This window comes from Lissotriton helveticus, chromosome 3_1, assembly GCF_964261635.1.
Source record: "Lissotriton helveticus chromosome 3_1, aLisHel1.1, whole genome shotgun sequence".
In the NCBI taxonomy this organism is placed as follows: Eukaryota; Metazoa; Chordata; class Amphibia; order Caudata; family Salamandridae; genus Lissotriton; species Lissotriton helveticus.
This window is the reverse complement of record NC_136061.1, coordinates 1,466,941,223-1,466,961,028: the sequence shown is the minus strand read 5'-3', so window position 1 is coordinate 1,466,961,028 and position 19,806 is coordinate 1,466,941,223. Positions and strand designations below refer to the sequence as shown.

At 44.3% G+C, this 19,806-nt stretch overlaps 1 protein-coding gene across 1 annotated transcript in view; it reads right to left on the bottom strand.

Annotated features, from left to right (window-relative positions):
* Positions 1-19,806, bottom strand: part of LOC144824267 (contactin-associated protein-like 5) — a 1,441,011-nt gene that overhangs the window by 979,180 nt on the left and 442,025 nt on the right. Inside the window, exon 5 of the mRNA XM_078683402.1 lies at positions 12,768-12,915. Within this exon, the coding sequence (XP_078539528.1) occupies positions 12,768-12,915 (148 nt within the window). The remainder of the gene's footprint in view (positions 1-12,767; positions 12,916-19,806) is intronic.

The window sequence follows — 19,806 nt, the reverse complement described above, 5'->3', positions numbered from 1 at the left end:
CAGAGAATACTTGATGGCTTTGTGGAGTTTTGCGACCTTCGGGGGTTGGAAATCAACCTTGGCAAAACAAAATTTATGATTTTTAATCCCCCTAAACGCGTACGCCCAAACCCTGTCTTACATGGTACTCCCCTTGAAAGGGTTAAAACATTTGTTTATTTGGGTGTCACGTTAACAGAGAATTTTGGTTGGAATACACAGATTGCTAAATCCACACTTAAGCTATCCCAGCTAGCGGGGGCATAAGTTAGGTTTACAGGGCGTCTACTTTTCGGCCGGTGTCCCCAGCCCTAGAGATATATTGCCGTCAGGTTAGGTCGGCAGCAACCTATGGGGCTGAACTTTGGGGGCACAAGCAGATTATGAAATTTAAAAAGGTGGAGCAGTCTTTCGTTAGAAATCTAGTTGGGCCACCACCTAGCACGCCATTGATCCCCCTTAGATTTGATCTTAGCATGTTGCCAATAGAGGAGATCATTAGTGCTAGACCAATTATGTTCTGGAAGAGGTTATGGTCAGTTCCTGAATTGGATGCGTATAGAGCGGAATTTTCTGAGATCTTCCCCCTTCTTAAAAATATAAATATCCCTTGGCTTCAGCATATTAGTGCTGTTAGTACCCATTTAGGTTTTCCTGAACTGTGGGAAACTCCTGAGATTTTTTGCCTTGGGATATCTAAGAAGGAACTTCTTTCTCAGATACGTATATCAAACTACCAATTATTAATGAGCTCTGCATCACTGGGTAAGCTGACATCCGAGTTCCTCCTAGTTAAACCAGAACCTACAGTTGAGGAATTCATGGACTTAATCGAACCCTCAGTTGCTCAAAAGTTGTACCTACAGTTAAGGCAAGGCACTCTTCCAGTTAGGTCTTTTACATCTAAATGGCTAAATCCTAAGAATGAAGTTTGCCCAGCATGTAGCTACAAAATTGAGGATGTAACCAATGTGCTGTTTTTCTGCCCTGCCTATTCTGCGATTAGAAAACGTTGGCTAACACCGATCTGTAAGAACCTGGAACTTCTGCACTTTACGCAGGCTTGTAGGATATTGACATATGATACACATCCTCCCATTGTGTTTGCGGTCTCTCGTTATCTATTTAATATGTGGCGCAGGAGATACACCTTTTTATCTTGATTGTTGTATATACAGTTTTTAACGTCATGTATTGTCATAACTTTCAGTTTAATTCTCTTTTTAACATTTTATGACTATTTATTGTCTTATTGTTTGTGCTGATGTATTTTATATGCACTTTTTATGGTCGTTTGACCGAAATAAAAGTTATCAACAACACCAACAACAGCATATCATACAGGAGTGTCATTGAGGCAGAGCAGCAGCTGTGAATCATATGCCTAATTATATAGTCTACAGCCTCTAGAGACAAGTTTCTCTATCAAAGGTTTGGTAAACAATTTAAATAATGAGGACATAGAAATGAGCCTTGAGAGACCCCACACTCTAATGTAATTGCTGTTGCTGAGATTTTCCCAAGTTGAACTTCCTGCATCCTCTGCAAGAAAGTACTTGTTCCACCTCAGAGAGCTGCCCTAAACCCCTGCTTCTTTCACATGTCCAGTCATGATCTCATGATCAACCGTGTCAAATGCTGCTTACAGATCCAACAGCACCATATCTGATTCCTGTCCGTGATCATCATCACACCTCAGATCATCCTAAACGGACAATATAATAGTATATGTGCTGTGCAATAATCGAAAGCCAGCATGGGCAGGTCTGAGAAATGCAGTGTTTTCTTGATGGCCTGTTACGTTTTTGCTGTGAATTAGTTCAGGCGAAATGATATATCGTTTTTAAAGAACTGCTGGGTCCTTGCCTAGCTTTTACATTAAAGGGATTACGTCCTCATGTTTGAAAGCATGTGGCACAATGCCTTGACTTAATGGCTTATTAAGTTAGCTTCTCAAAGTATTATTTATCACTGCGCATAATCCTGATGAGATGGCAGGAGGGGAGAGGGTCTCTCTATGATCCACGTTTCACTTTAGATGTTAATTCACCCATCTAGTCTTCATCAATCTCAGTAAAGGAAGTTAGTGAAAAAGAGTTAGATTCCATCTTTGGCTCACATATTATTGTATGAATATTGGCAATGCTGTCTTTCAAGTTATCACACAGATCCTGAGTGCATCCTAATTTGGCTGTAAATTTTTCTAGAGGAGTAAGATTTTTTAAGATGCTAAAAGATTCTTCCTGTTTAATGGTGGCTTCCATGATAACACCCTCAAGGGGAGCCGGAAACACTGGAGCTGGATTCTCAGCAGAGGAGGGCAGCTTCCTGATCAATACGTCAGCTGGAGAGTTGGCTTCCTTCGGCACTTGCAGTAGCGAGCTGCGTCTGGCAAGTAGGTCTTCGAACTGCTCCGAACCACTGTATATTGCTATAGCAAGTGAAGGTATATTCATACCTTGAAGGTGTTTAGGAATGCCATAGTTTGACATAAAGTCGGGCATATGAACGTCATGGATGAACCCCTAAGGAATAGTTGTTCATGCATAATAATGAGTTTCTTGGAGAAATCAATATTCAAACAAGGGGAAGTCCCTTCTGCTTAAGCGTCTGGTTTTCCAAGAAATCGTTGTGACGTTTGGTGAACGGATGGATGTAGCCATGCCTTTATTTAGGTAGCATGGGCTATGCCTAAATAAGGGCCTGATTTCTTATGCCTATATAAGGGCAATACAAATTATACCTATATAAGGGCATGAATTTTGAAAATTCAGTCGGAGCCTAAAATGCCACACAACACAGCGGCCGTGAGTGTGTCCTTGTGCATCGTCATCACAAGGGTAATGCGGCTTGCGACTCAAGCGATTGTAGTAAACCAGGTTCCTGGGCTGGGCTCAAGCATCAGAGGTGGTATGGTGAGTGGGCACATTACTACCCTTGTTGCCAGTGTAGCGGTCAGCGCTGGACACAGCTTGTGCAGGCCTAGCACAGCAATTATGCTCAGGGACACAATTATAGAATGGTGGGCCGAATGACCATGAGCGATCATTCCCTGATTTATTTATAGCCTCGGGTCACGCCTAGCCTGAGGGTGCAGGTGTGACACTTCCAGCTTCGCGCCGGGCAAAACAACAGGACCGCTGACCTGTTACAGTTAGTAAACATTTTTTTAGATGTAAACCTAGCAAATCCACTGTAATGCTTTCTGTTCTGCAAATACTTCTCACTGTATTATTTATTACACAAGGTGCAAATATGGTATAACTGCATTTAATTTTCTGGAATTCAGCCCCAGGTGCTATTTCTGCTTTTGTAACAGTAAAAACAGCATCCTTCTGGCCTTGTTCATTTCTCCTCTATGTTCAATTGAATGCTCAGAACATTCAATAGATATATTTCTACTGAAAAAAATCTTTCTTTTTAGTATTCTTTTTTCATCTAAAACACCTTTACGCCACATGCCTAAGATTTGTATTGTTCTCGGCTAACTCAAAGTTCATTTTGACCTTTTCTACAGCTGTAAGGCCTCACCATACAACAGTGGATGGTCTGTAACCTGGAATACCTGCAGGCACAAAGTAAGGGGAATATGAATTAGCAGATTTATTTCTCTTCTTGCGTTCCTATGGAACACTTTTTTTAAAAGTCAAGAAATACTTTCACCTAAGCTCCCCCTCCTGTCAGTGGGGAGTATGGGCACTATTCAGTATGTGAAGTAACTGTAAGTTTACACAAGTAATAGGTGTCAAGAAACCCAAAGAAAATGTTTATGAATAAGCACAGCTATACAGCTTTCTTAGTCTTCATCACATTTGTGATTCTACCTCCCGGCAAAGCCGGCAGCTCCTCAACTCACCACCACCTAGTGGTGGTACCAAATGACTGCATATGGTCCTTGATATGGCTCTTTTATAGTGTATTTTGAGCTCTCCTAGGGCAAGATTACGGTGGTGTCCCTGGCTAGGCTTGCATCATTTGCACATACTTGTTCTGCCTCTGGGATTCCTGAATTCCAGAAAGAGTATACACACATGAGCAGACTTCTATTACATTAATGGCATGTTATGGTATGTTATTATGATTTATATTGAGCCAACTCATCCCCGAAAGGAATATCCAGGCACTGCCAATCAAGTCAGAAAATGTGTTATGTGGGGAGAAGACAAACTGTAAACAGCAAAATTATAAAGCGTAAGCTTTAAGAAATGTTGTGATTATCTAAAGGTGCATTGTCATAGAAAGAGTATTCCAAGAAAGGGGCAGCCTAGAAAGCAAAGGAACGACTGCCCCTTCTGGCCAGGTGAATTTACCACATATGTATGAAAGCATGCTTGGCCAATATGAGATCTTGATAGAATGTTGAAGATTATGTGGTCTCTCCATGAGACAACATCTGTATGCGAACACCACAGGTGCAGGGCAAAAAGAGTCTCTAAAGACACAGTAACAGTGTGCCACCAAGAAGTGTTGTAAATGTAAATGTAAATGTACCGGTATTTATAGAGCGCACAGCTACTTCCCTGAGGTAGTGTCCCGGCGCTGTCCGTATACCGCTTAGGAACCCTTCCTGGTTTTCCCTGTGAGTGTCCACTCCTGGGCACCCCCCAGGGTGAAACCAGGCATCCCAGCGCTTTTGAGGCCGTTGTGGAGATTAAGCAAGCTATTGCCCAGAGTCGCAGAGTGGGACCCATGATTAGAATAGGCACCGAGGCGAGAATTGTCAGGTCCGAGGAAATTGAGCCCAAGACCCGCCAAGGCGGATATTGAACCCTGGTCCCGGGCCAGACCTCTGCATCAGGGTCTGCCTCTCTAACCATTTGAGCCACACTTCTCCACACTGCTCCCTAAGGGATGCCTTGGATGAAGGGCAAAAGGGTTCCTGGATGAACTCAGTGATATTGCAGAGGGGCAGAGCCTGTCAGTGTATTATGTCTCTTGGAAACGAAATTCAGCTTTGCCTTGAGCAATGAAATTCCTACACTTATCCCTGGTGTGTTCTGTTGGGACTGCCCTGACAATTGAGGGGCATATTCTCAAGGATTTATCGCCGAGTAACAGCACTTTACCGCAGCCAAAATGGCGATAGACGTATTGCCCCAATCACAAGCTGGTGCAAACAGCCAATATCACCAGTTTACCTGCAAAAGCAGCCGCAAAAGTAGCGCCACAGATGATCCCTGCAACTATCACTAATAAGATGCAGAGTACGAGTTCCCGTGCAAAAAGCCGCAACAACACCACTCCACAACATTCTCAATGACCAGCCTGATCGGCGAAAAGAACATTTACACCTGCTCTGACCCGGTGTAAAGTTGGATGATAGCCTGCACCAGAAAAGGGAGCCCAGCCCAGAGCCAAACCTGAAGGGCAACAGATGCCATGGAGACACTGATCATGCAGGCCGGACACCCAAGAGGTCCACAACACCCACCGTCACCATCCCAAGGACCCCTCCACCCTTCCGGACCACATTCCATCAATGTGCAGGCAATAGGGGACCACCAGGAAATCTCCACCAACGTCAACGCCAACCACCCAGGCAATTTGCATGATTCCTAAATCTACCAACAGTCCATCATCAATCAGCGCTATCAGGATGGCACCTACGGAAAAGCACTGCTTGTGGGCAAGTACCAAATGTACACACCACACACCTCAACTCCACAATCATGCAACTCACAACTCTGGGAATGCACACATTAGAAACTCACATACAACATGCCCACTCACCAGACATGACAGCACAACTTACTCTGGGAACCTGGGCCGGCCATGTGCATAAGCCATCAATGGCATGGCAACTCAGCCACACAATAGCAGATTGTGGGAAGAGGTCGGGCATGTGCGAAGGAGGAAACTGACCGATGAATGAGAATGTACACAATGACAACTGTGGCGTGGATGTGAAGGCCCGACTACAGACCACACACATATCCATGTTGACATACACAGCTGGTGTTTAGAGTAAAGTGGACAATGGATGCAACTATGTCACCCCAGCCAGTGGGGAATAAAAGGCACATAACTCTAGGCATGGTCCTCTTCTAGAAAGCCCAATGTGTCTGCCAGGGCGGCGCCTCACACCCCACCACAAGGCCGACGCCATCGCCATGAGCGTAGTTACCTGCGTTCCTGTGAGCCTGCTGCACCTCAGGCTGCCTATTCACGCGCACCCAGGCCTCAATGCTCACCTGCCAACAACTGCGTGCGTCAAAGAGGGCCCACCATGTGCCGGTGCAAGCTCCAAGCCCGAGGCCAACGACCCTGGCAGCCTCCTCAGACCATCATGGCCTCTGCGACACAGGCCTGCAGTACTCCTTTCTCATTAAGGTACTCCACCGGCATACAAAGCGGACGAGTAGGTCACACATTTGGAACTGAGTCTTGATTACACTATGCCAGAAAACATTATTTATGGCAGAATTTATATCACTATACTCCCTTCTATGTGGTGCCACCAAGTCTGTGTTTAGCATTCCAACCACACGTGTCTGTGGGCCCACGCGGACTACTGCCCTCGGGCCACACTGCGCTCGAGTAGGTCACACATTTGCAACTGAGTCTTGATTTTTCAATGGCAGAGTACATATCATTGCACACAGGGAGAGGTGTAAGAGGATGAGTTTCAGTTAGGAGGAAAAAAGGATCATCCTTACGAAGGTGATCGAACACTACCGACAACTGCCCTGGTGTTACTACAGGAAGGGGGGGAGCACACTGCTGACCTCCCAGCACAGTTTGCCTCTTAGCATTATGGTAAATGCAGTTTGCAGTGTGCGCTTACTTGGTATTTTGCTGGAGTGTTCCACTAAAGTTGGTGCAGATAAGTGCTGTCATCTCTAGACACATGTTTCTGGATTTTATCCTTCATCAGTAGAGATCAAAAACGACTAACTTCTGGGGTTTGCTGAGCAGGCTGCCACAATTCTTACAGGTCTCAGTACCTCTCACAGGCGCACAGGTGCATCTCCACTAGCTCATCAGCTACATGGCTCAAGGGACCATTTTGAAAGAGGAAGGGGTGGGAGCACCCTGCTGACCTCCCAGCACAGTTCGCCCTTTAGCATTATGGTAAATGCAGTTTGCAGTGCGCGCTTACTTGGTATTTTGCTGGAGTGTTCCACCAAAGTTGGTGCAGATTAGTGCTGTCATCTCTAGACTCATGTGTTTCTGGATTTTATCCATCATCAGTAGAGATCAAAAACGATTTCTTCTGGGGTTTGCTGAGCAGGCTGCCACAATTCTTACAGGTCTCAGTACCTCTCACAGGCGCACAGGTGCATCTCCACTAGCTCGTCAGCTACATGGCTCATGGTAGCCTTTTGAAACAGGAAGGGGTGGGAGCACACTGCTGACCTCCCAGCACAGTTTGCCCCTTAGCATTATGGTAAATGCAGTTTGCAGTGCGGGCTTACTTGGTATTTTGCTGGAGGGTTCCACCAAAGTTGGTGCAGATTAGTGTCGTCATCTCCAGACACATTTGTTTCTGGATTTTACCCTTCATCAGTGGAGATCAAAAACTATTTTCTTCTGGGGTTTGCTGAGCAGGCTGCCACAATTCTTACAGGTCTCAGTACCTCTCACAGGTGCACAGGTGCATCTCGACTAGCTCGTCAGTTACATGGCTCAAGGGAGCCTTTTGAAACAGGAATGGTTGGGAGCACACTGCTGACCTCCCAGCACAGTTCGCCCCTTAGCATTATGGTAAATGCAGTTTGCAATTCCCACTTACTTGGTATTTTGCTGGAGTGTTCCACCAAAGTTGGTGCAGATTAGTGCCGTCATCTCCAGACACATTTGTTTCTGGATTTTACCCTTCATCAGTGGAGATCAAAAACTATTTTCTTCTGGGGTTTGCTGAGCAGGCTGCCACAATTCTTACAGGTCTCAGTACCTCTCACAGGCGCACAGGTGCATCTCGACTAGCTCGTCAGTTACATGGCTCAAGGGAGCCTTTTGAAACAGGAATGGTTGGGAGCACACTGCTGACCTCCCAGCACAGTTTGCCCCTTAGCATTATGGTAAATGCAGTTTGCAATTCCCACTTACTTGGTATTTTGCTGGAGTGTTCCACCAAAGTTGGTGCAGATTAGTGCTGTCATCTCTAGACACATGTGTTTCTGGATTTTAACCTTCATCAGTAGAGATCAAAAACGATTTTCTTCTGGGGTTTGCTGAGCAGGCTGCCACAATTCATACAGGTCTTAGTACCTCTCACTGGCGCACAGGTGCATCTCCACTAGCTCGTCAGCTACATGGCTTAAGGGAGCCTTTTGATACAGGAAGGGGTGGGAGCACACTGCTGACCTCCCAGCATAGTTCGCTTCTTAGCATTATGGTAAATGCAGTTTGCAGTGCACGCTTACTTGGTATTTTGCTGGAGTGTTCCACCAAAGTTGGTGCAGATTAGTGCTGTCATCTCTAGACTCATGTGCTTCTGGATTTTATCCTTCATCAGTAGAGATCTAAAACGATTTTCTTCTGGGGTTTGCTGAGCATGCTGCCACAATTCTTACAGGTCTCAGTACCTCTCACAGGCGCACAGGTGCATCTCCACTAGCTCGTCAGCTACATGGCTCAAGGGAGCCTTTTGAAACAGGAATTGGTGGGAGCACACTGCTGACCTCCCAGCACAGTTCGCCCTATAGCATTATGGTAAATGCAGTTTGCAATTTGCGCTTACTTGGTATTTTGCTGGAGTCTTCCACCAAAGTTGATGCAGATTAGTGCTGTCATCTCTAGACACATGTGTTTCCGGATTTTATCCTTCATCAGTAGAGATCAAGAACGATTTTCTTCTGGGGTTTGCTGAGCATGCTGCCACAATTCTTACAGGTCTCAGCACCTCTCACAGGCGCACAGGTGCATCTCCACTAGCTTGTCAGCTACATGGTTGAAGGGAGCCTTTTGAAACAGGAAGGGGTGGGACCACAGTGCTGACCTCCCAGTACAGTTCGCCCCTTAGCATTATGGTAAATGCAGCTTGCAGTGTGCGCTTACTTGGTATTTTGCTGGAGTGTTCCACTAAAGTTGGTGCAGATAAGTGCTGTCATCTCTAGACACATGTTTCTGGATTTTATCCTTCATCAGTAGAGATCAAAAACGACTAACTTCTGGGGTTTGCTGAGCAGGCTGCCACAATTCTTACAGGTCTCAGTACCTCTCACAGGCGCACAGGTGCATCTCCACTAGCTCATCAGCTACATGGCTCAAGGGACCATTTTGAAAGAGGAAGGGGTGGGAGCACCCTGCTGACCTCCCAGCACAGTTCGCCCTTTAGCATTATGGTAAATGCAGTTTGCAGTGCGCGCTTACTTGGTATTTTGCTGGAGTGTTCCACCAAAGGTGGTGCAGATTAGTGCTGTCATCTCTAGACACATGTATTTCTGGATTTTATTCTGCATCAGTAGAGATCAGAAACGATTTTCTTCTGGGGTTTGCTGAGCAGGCTGCCACAATTCTTACAGGTCTCATTACCTCTCACAGGCGCACAGGTGCATCTCCACTAGCTCGTCAGCTACATGGCTCAAGGGAGCCTTTTGAAACAGAATGGGGTGGGAGCACACTGCTGACTTCCCAGCACAGGTCGCCCCTTAGCATTATGGTAAATGCAGTTTGCATGCGTGCTTACTTGGTATTTTGCTGGAGTGTTCCACCAAAGTTGGTGCAGATTAGTGCTGTCATCTCTAGACACATGTGTTTCTGGATTTTATCCTTCATCAGTAGAGATCAAAAATGATTTTCTTCTGGGGTGTGCTGAGCAGGCTGCCACAATTCTTACACTATCCTGCAAGATTGTGAGGCAGTGTGCTCTCAACCCCCATTCTGTTTAAAAGGCTCCCTTGAGGTGCACCTGTGTGCCTGTGAGTGGTACTGTGACCTGAGAGGAACTTGGAAGCATTTCCAGCAACCCCAGATGATTTTTCTTTGCTCTCTAAAACTGCTTCTCTCTACTGATGAAGGGCTCAACCCAGAAACACGTGTCTAGAGATATACAGCAATGTCTACACCAACTTTGGTGAAAAACTCCAGCTATTTTTGAAGTAAGTTTGAACTGTGTACTGCATTTACCAGGATGCAAAGGGACGAACTGTGCTGGGATTGTGAGGCAGTGTGCTCCCAACCCCCATTCTGTTTAAAAGGCTCCCTTGAGCCTGCAAGCTGACGAGCTTTGGAGATGCACCTGTGTGCCTGTGAGTGGTACTGTGACCTGAGAGGAACTTGGCTGCATTTCCAGCAACCCCAGTGTGCTCCCAACCCCCATTTTGCCCTGGTGTCACTAACTCTGTGCATCGCGAGCTGACAACACATGGCTGTGGGCCACTGCTGACTGCTGCCTCTGGCCTACACTGCGGTCGAGTAGGTCACATTGCACTGCAGCTGCTTCAGGTATATCCCGAAGGGACACAATCCTGGATAATTTCCTCACATGAGCGCGCTTAGCTCTAGTGCCCCAAACTCAGTGCACTGCAACTCACAGACACTTCTGTATGCATATTGGGTGACCTCTGTACCTGCTCCGGCTATCTCCATGATTCTTCGCAGTTGTCTCTGTTATGCTGATGTTATCAGTTTCAGTTTTATTGGTGTTCACTGTTCAAGTTTTTGACACCACCAACCACTCCGTGAGGGCTGGCTTACACTCATCCCGTACACATGCAGCACAAGCGTCAATGTACATGTGGCCCTGCCAATAAAGGGGCGGGGTGCATGTGTCCATAGCCAGTTCCACAAACTATCTACGTGTGTCCGTATGTATGCATGAGGGCCCCGGGCACTACAACATTACATTGTGCTGTGTACAGCGGACGCAAACATTTCACCGCAGGCAGCGGATTAGAGCTTGGACATGTAGCTTTGTCATCACCCACTCAATACGTAAGTGGACTGGACAGGCCATCGTACGCAGGTCCAGCATGGGTGTGTGAATGATAATTGCATGGCTCTCGGCGCGGTTCAGTACTGGAAAGGTGCAAATGTATGTGTCTCTGTCACAGTGTGGATCTCCTTTGTGAGGTGTGAGTGGTCCCTCAAGGGAATTGGACACCCACATATGTGATCTAGTTTGTCTTCCATGGGTTCAGACCCCACCCGCACCTATTCGGCCACCTCCTTTTGGCATTCTGACACCTGGCATTGGAATGCGATGTGTGGCTCGGTGAAGTGTTGGGAGCCAGACGGGCAGGCGGGTGCTTCATGCTGTGTCGTCTGTGCAGGGGCTGGGTTCTCCACTATGTAGCTTGGCTGCCCTGGTCCTGGTGGTGTGTTACCTGGGATGTCCATGAGCTGTTGTAGGGCGTCGGTGTCGAAGATGTTGTGGTCCTCTCCAGCATCACTGATGGGCTGTCTGCTCTGCTGGAGATGTTGTTTGTCCCTCTGCAATGTGAAGGGGAGATGCATGTTGACATTGTGTTGACATGTATGTAGGCACATTGTTCTTGTTTACATGCAGATTGTATGACAATGTACATTGTGACTGTTTGGGAGGTGCTGGATTTTGATGCGGGATAGTAGACATTTGGACTACATGACGGAGGTGAGGTTGTACGCACACATGACCATCTCACAGTTTCCTGCTCTGTTAGATGTAGTTGGCCTGTTTCGGTGCATGAGCGGAGACAGTTGTGTCCTCTGTTCTGCAGCGTCGGGGTTGCACATTGAACCACTTTGATGTCAATGTGGATGTGCTGTGATTGCTATGTGTGTGTGCTGCAGTGTGCCACGGGGATCAGGGATATAGTCCAGGGTCATTGTCGGTGTGCAGTGTGCTACATATCATTGTGCATGTGTGGCATTGTGCCCATCTCCCCCGAACCCCCTGTCCCTGGTCATTACTCACCCTGTTGATGTTGTGTCAGGTCCTATCGAGCTGTGTCCGTACTCCCAACTCCTTGCACCATCTCCACACTGATGACTGTGGCCCCCATTTCTTCCAGCTCCTCCTGTGGAGCAGGACTACCTCCTCCTGTCACCGTTGCTGCCTTCCTGTTGGTAGCGGGATTGTGCTTGGTTTTGCTTTTCACCTCATGCCAGAGCCTCTTGGCCTTCTCCATTGACCTCCTTGACTATCCGACTGCATTCACCTTAGTCTAATTGTGGGTCAGTTGATGGTAGTGTTCTGTCACCTCCATGGCGCTGATCTGGTTTTGCTATTCCTTGCCCTTCCCCGACCCCAACGTTCCTTGCTGGTAGTCTGTTGGGCTTGTGGGGTTCGCATTGGCATCTGCACTCGGTCCGTGTGCATCCATGGTGCTACGCATTTCGAATTGTTATAGGTGTGTTCTTTTTGTTGCTTTAATAGTGCATTTTCCTGCATGACGCGTGTCATTTGCAGGCCTGTCACTGGTTTTCCCTGCTTTTTGTATCACTATTGGCCTCATCGCATCTTTTTTTGCGTTCGTGTTTTGCATTTTTGTGGCATCGCATTGACTTTATCGTAGAGATTTGACGAGTTGTCCTGGGCCTATTGCATGGTACCTCCGTGTTGTGAATACTTAGTTAACACAACGTTATTTTCCTGCAATAGAGTGCGATATGAAGAGTTGCGTTAAGCTCAATTTGTGGTAATTTTCACACGTTCTTGAGAATATCCCCCTCAGATTGTAAATATGCTCAACGCTTTCACTTTTAAGACACCATTTTGACTTAACTGAAGGGAAATGAATATCTCTACTTTCCTGAAAGGGTCATGCACTCATCATTTAGTAATATGAAAGAACACAAAGCAAGGAAACAAAGAAACCTTTGCAGAGTGCTAGGAGTTTTTAGAAGATATTAATAGCACTTACTGTACGTGCAGCCAAATACTTCCACTCTCATCCCTATCTTGCCGTTAGCATTCCATCTCAGCGGTACGAATCGCAGGAACCTGGCCTTTATCGAGGGCTGAAATGTATGCTGTACTACAGTGTCCGCGTTGGTGTTTCCTGTGAATGCCTGGAATGGGAGAAAAGCAAAGGTGCATTGAAATAGCTACAAAAATAAAGAAGTCTCAAATAAATCACAAAAATGGGTGGATTCATTGTGGACAAAATCATACAAACCACAATTTGATAGGTTACCGAAAAGAAAAATCGCAGATTTACTTTTTAAAATAAAATGGCTAGAATTGAGAATCTGCTAGTAATATGTGGAAGACTTGCAGAGTATTCTAGTATGTATATATCACATAATTTCATTTCAGGTTTAAAAAACGGTGCAAGCCATGTGTAAGATAAACAGACATTTTGCAGATACTAACGCAATGATACCTTCATTTAGCTAACACAAACCTTTATTCACAAGCTTTCATGATTAAATATCTCTTCATCAGTCTGTCTGCAAATAAGGGTTTGATCCAATGGTTCACCACTTTTCACCAACAAGCCTGGCCCTTCCCCCCTCCCCTCTGAGTAGCTGTCATTTATACTGAGCTGTCCCAGTTAGACATGGCTATAATTGTGCTAGGAAACCAGTCATTTAGGGATATGACCTGCAAGATTTATAAAAACTATAAAACAATGTAAAGGGAGGAGTGACATATAGAAGATTGTTAAAATACCATACACACATAATTACGCCACCGTCACATATGGTCCAGCAGATTTCTGCAAGTATCTTTCCAAGAACGAAGAAGTTCGGCTCAAAGAAAATAATCTGCCTGCATTTTTTGTCTCAAAATTCTTCTTTTTGGTTACGTTCTATAATGCATTACCCTGGAGGTAGGTAGGGTGATGCCTCAATAGTAATTTCAGGTAAGAATAGTACTATTAGGACACCACATTTTTTATGAAATTGCAGCGTGTCTTCGTGACTGCGCGGTGAAATGTTTTTACCAGCTGACAAAGCTACCATTGTATTTTACTGTTACTGGTATATTACATTAACATCAGATGCGATCAATGCATGTTTAAACAATCCTTAGGTAACTTTTAATATTGCCATTAAGTGCATTGTCCGGAATATAAAACACGATAATTTACACACCAGTATGCCACCATTTCTACATTTTAGCACAACGTAAAATTAAAAAGATACACTGTGAACTTGTTGAAAATACATTTGTTAATTAAATTTGCACTACCAATTAATGAATAATTTCTTTGGTTGGCTTTTAGACCTTTTCAGCCTTGTGGTGGTCTTCCCCCCAACTTTCTGATTTCCTCCTCCATTTTCGTACTGGTCTCGCTTTTGCTGGCTTTAGGATTCTGTGCATTTTACCACTACTAATCAGTGCTAAAGTGCTTGTGCTCTCTCCTCTAAACTTGATAATATTGACTTATAACCTATTGGGATATTTACTTAAAAGTCTCTAGCAAAGTGGCATTACATGTGCCTTGAGGCCTGCAAATTAAATGCTACTACTGGGACTGCAGCACTGTTTATGCCTCCCACTTAAGTAGTTTTCCAAACACAAATCAGGCCTGCCATTGCAGAGCCTGTGTGTGCAGTTATAAACTGCGCATGCGACCTAGCACATAAAGGGGCAGATTTACAAGACCCTTGCGCCAATTTTTCATCACTTTTCCCATGTTAAACATTATACGACAGTGGCACAAGGGGCTTGTAAATCTGCCCCAAAATGCTTTGTCAGGCCCAAACCTTCCTTTTTAATAAATGTCACCCCTAGGGTAGGTCCTGGACAGCCCATGGGGCAGGGGGCAATGTATTTAAAAAGTAAGACAATGACTTTTAAGTTTTACATGTCCTGGTAGTGAAAAACTTAAATTCATTGTTCACTAATTCAAGGCCTATCTCTCCCATAGGATAACATAGAGTTGCCTTATTGCATTTTATAAGTGTAATTTTCCAAATTTGAAGAGATAACCAATTCAAGTTTGGTTTTTCTGGATTTACAATTTAAAATCCTAACTCATGGTGAAGTCGGATTCTAGATTGCATTTCAAAAAATGTTTCTTTTAGAAAGTTGGCATTTTCTTGTTTTTTGGCTCTTCGCAACTGCGAACCGGCCCATTCACTCCTGGACCTGTTGAGCTCCTCGCACCACAAATCAGCAAAAACCTTGCCCATACCGTCTCTTCACAGAGAAAGCATTGATTGCCCGCAGAGGACCGTGAACGTAAAACTTCAGCCCACCTGTCCATGACACCCGGCATACTCTTTCCGCCACACTGACCACCTCCAGTGATGCTTTCCTTGCTCCCAGCGATTCTCTCCAACATGAACAGGACTCTTGACGCAAAACTTGAGACAATAAAACTTCAGCAGTACTAATCTGGGACTGCACCGGAACCATGCTGCATTGCAGCCAGCTGGAAATTTTGACTTTGACAAGTCCAGCGCAACCAGATATCCACAGGTGGGACTTTATATTTTTAGGCACTATTTCTCACTATTTTCTTTAAAAGTTCATAACTCCGGTTCTACCGATTGTATGTTTGTCGTTTTGGTCTTGTTTTATTTCTTAAATGTTGCTCTATTTTTCTAATCTAGGTGTGGGATCTTTTTCTGTTGTTTTATCATTGTTTTACTGTTTTAAGTGTTGCACAAATACTTTACTCGCTGCCTTTAAGTTAAATCTGACTTGGCTGTGCCAAGCTACTAAGAGGAGAGCACAGATTAATTTGGGGTTTGCTTGTGCCTTACCCTTACAAGGATTGTGGTTGCTGCTTGCCCTGGGCTTGCAATACAGTCAACCAGTAGCCAAATTTCTAACAGTAGCTATGAAAGTTAAAACATTGCAACAAATATGTGTTATATGGTCCATCCCGACCAATGCTTTTGCCAAAGTCAGTGTTATCACTGTATACAAACAGCAAAAGTAAACACCTATTAAGATTTTTTTTGTTCTAATATATTTATTTTAAAGAAAAGGAGTAAAAATAATTAAAATACCATATAATGCAATACAACTTAACATTTTGAACAATAAATAAATAGGCAATCAACATTATAAATAAAATCAATGCCATAAATACCATCTATGTATCAATCAAAATATGTTAAAAGGCAAAAAAGCAATTCGAATATATCAGTTGTATTGCTTGAATAAATCAATTAACAAAATAAAGGAAAAAGGGAGAAGAAAGTAGTAAGAAGGAAGAAAAGAAGAAGAGAAAATAAAGGATAAGCAAGAGATTGGGATACCTACTTCAATGGGGGAGATAAATTAAGAGGAAGACACAAAAGGATATTGAGCCACTAAGCCTTGTGAAGCCTAATTCATATATTTATCGAGAGACCTCAAAACAACACTAGAAATAAAAGGCGTATAATGTTTCTCCTCCACAGAAGTATGAGCCCCTCGGAGAAACAATACCCATGCCCACCACGTATAATATGATTTTGACTTAAAGGATTTACACTCTGCTAATATGATTTTAACAGCAATTGATAACAGCAAATCTAGCAATTGCATATCTGTAGCGTCTAAAGATAACAGAGATGGTGCAGTCCGTGGACCTAATAAAATTAGAGGTAAACAGAGCTCAAATTTTATATAACAAATTAATAATAAATGTTTTTGAACCAGCTCCCATAACGGTTTTAATAACGAGCATTCAAAAAACATATGCTGATAGGTACCAGCAGCTATATTACAGCTCCAGTTTGAGTTTATACAAACAAGCCAGGGTCCAATGTAGAAGTTTGAGAGTAAAAAAAATAGATTGAATAAGAGAAGGAGCAATCTTATTTCGTAGGGAAAACTTCCCAATGAGTTGCCAGGTTTCTGGTGTAATGTGCTTAAACATATCATGCTCTAAGTGATGTGACCATTTCTGCTGTGTAACTGTAGACTGCAAAGGCGGTGTGGTGGAAACAAATTTATATATTCTAGAGGCAGCGTGCCTGATCTATACCACATAGAAAGGAGGGAAATGGTATGTAAATCAGGGTAAAAATGCTAAATGGAGCGCAGTGGCAGCACATCAGACCATGCATGACTGGAGGGAGGAGGCTTGTGCATGGATTCAGACAACAGAGGATAGTAGAAAGTGGTTGGGGCAGCAAGCTAACCGCTCAGAGAAGGCGGGAAGGCCAGTGGCAGAACAATGGCCACACAGGGCTGTAATGAGGGAGCAGGGGCATGGACTTGGACAATGGATGGCAAGGAGGGGGGAAGCAGGATCAGCAAGCTTAGGTGGGGGCAGCACAATGCCGGTCCAAGCCCTGCTTCCAACCCCCCATTGTGATAGGCAACTTACTTAACATAAAAAATCCAGAAATGTGCTTATAAAATACAAAGATTACAGGGACTTTATGGTTTCACTCTGTTTTCACTTGTACAAAACCACTGAAATTCAGCAGTTATAGTTACCTGAGCTAACTATAACTAACGCCCCCGCAATCCACTGCTTATGACCTCAGAAATTACATTATTCATGACATGATCAGTGATATCACTCATGACATCTCAAATGAGCTGTAAATGGAATGGAGCTAAAATCAATAGAACTTAGTTAGGAATAGTGTATATATTAACACCCCTTTTTCTTTATTTTCTTTCAGGTAAGAACCTTTATAATATGCAACGTGCCCAGATCAATATGGCCGATAGCCTTTCACTTTAAAGTAATGTGCAGTCCATTGTTTATGTTGATGTTTGCAATCGTAAGTATGTTTATTATGAACAAATCATGTTGACGAACATACAGGTACAGCGGTCACGGGGCACGATATGCTGAAATTACATTGTGTGAATATTAATATTTGTTTTCTTTTCTTTATTGTATGAATTCCTGAATTTTCGCATCGTGACCAGGCCAATATGGCTGACAGCTTTTTGGTTTAATGTAATATGTAGTCCTTTCTTAATGTTGGCAACTGGAGCCATTTCTACATTTAGATAAGGAAGCTACAATGTCTTGTATCCTGATTAAGGTTCAGACTAGCCAAAACGCGTGGATTGCGTTCTTTGTAGATTAAATACTTCCAAACTACAACCTGAGTGCTGATTCCTTCCTTGGAAAAGTGAGAGGAGATTGAATATATACATACATATACCTCTCTTGCTTCTTTCTGTAACTCTCTAACCTTTTTCTTAACTTCACTTGCCTCTTTTTTGCACTTCTCTTGCCTCTTTCTGCACCTATCTTGCCTCTTTCTGCACCTCTATTGCCTCTTTCTGCAGCTCGCTCTCATCTTTCTGCACCTCTATTACCTCTTTCTGTATTTTTCTTGCTTCTTTATATGTCTTTCTTCCTGTTTCTGTACCTCACTTGCCTCTTACTGCACCTTTCTTCCTCTTTCTGTACCGCTCTTGCCTCTTTCTGCACCTCTCTTGCCTCCTACTGCTCTTCTCTTGTGTCTTTCTGCACCTCACTTTCTGTACCTTTCTTGCCTCTTTCTGCACCTCTCTTGCCTCTTTCTGCAGCTCACTCTCATCTTTCTGCACCTCTCTTGCCTCTTTCTGTACTTCTCTTGCTTCTTTATATGTCTTTCTTCCTGTTTCTGTACCTCACTTGCCTCTTACTGCACATTTCTTCCTCTTTCTGCACCTCTCTTGACTCCCACTGCTCTTCTCTTGTGTATTTCTGCACCTCACTTTCTGTACCTTTCTTCCTCCTTCTTCACCTCCCTTGCCTCTTTCTGCACCTATCTCGACTCTTTCTTCAACTCTCTTACCTCTTTCTGCACTTCTCTTACCTCTTTCTGCACCTCTATTGCCGCTTGCTGTACTTCTCTTGCTTCTTTCTGCAGCTCACTCTCTACTTTCTGCACCTCTCTTGCCACTTTATAAACCTATCTTCCCTCTTTTTGCAGCTCACTCATCTTTCTGTACCTCTCTTGCCTCTGTCTGCACCTCTCTTGACTCTTTCTGCACTTCTATTGCTTCTTTTTGTGCCTTTCTGCCTGTTTCTGTACATCTCTTGCCTCAGGATCTTTCTTCCTCTTTATGCACCTATCTTGCCTTTTTCTGTACCTCTCCTGCCTCCTTCTGCTCTTTTCTTGCTTCTTTCTGCACCTCACATGCCTCTTTCTGTACCTTCCTTCCTCATGCTTCCTCTTTCTGCAACTATCTTACCACTCTCTGCACCTCTCTTCCCTATTTTTGTATTTCTCTTGCTTCTTGCTGCACCTCTCTTACCTCGTCCTGCACTGCTCTTGCTTCTTTCTGCAGCTCACTTTCATCTTTTTGCATCTCTCTTGCCTCTTTCTGCTCTTCTCTTGCCTCTTCATGTACCTCACTTGCCTCTTTTTGTGCCTTTCTTCATCTTTCTGTACCTCTCTTGTCTCTTTCTGCACCTCTCTTGCCTCCTTCTGCTCTTCTCTTGCCTCTTTATGTACCTCACCAGCCTCTTTCTGTGCCTTTCTTCTTCTTTCTGCACCTCTATTGCCTCCTTCCGCTCTTCTCTTGCCTCTCTCTGCTCTTTACTTGCCTCTTTCTGTGCCTTTCTTCCTCTTTCTGCACCTCACGTGGCTCTTTCTGCACCTATCTTGCCTCCTTCAGCTCAATCTTTTCTTTCTGCACCTCTCTTGCCTCTTTCTGCACCTCGCTTGCCTCTTTCTGCACCTCTCTTACCTCTTTCTGCACTTCTCTTGCTTCTTTCTGCAGCTCACTTTCATCTTTTTGCACCTCTCTTGCCTCTTTCTGCACTTCTCTTGCCTCTTTCTGCACTTCTCTTGATTATTTCTATACCTTTCTTCCTCTTTATGTACCGCTCTTGCCTCTTTCTGCGCCTCTCTTGCCTCCTTTTGCTCTTCTCTTGCCTCTGTATGCACCTCACTTGCCTCTTTCTGTGCCTTTCTTCATCTTTCTGTACCCCTCTTGCCTCTTTCTGCATCTCTCTTGCCTCTTTCTGCATATCACTCACTTCTTTGTGCACCTCTCTTGCCTCTTTCGGCACTTCTCTTGCTTTTTTCTTCAGCTCAATCTGTTCATTCTGC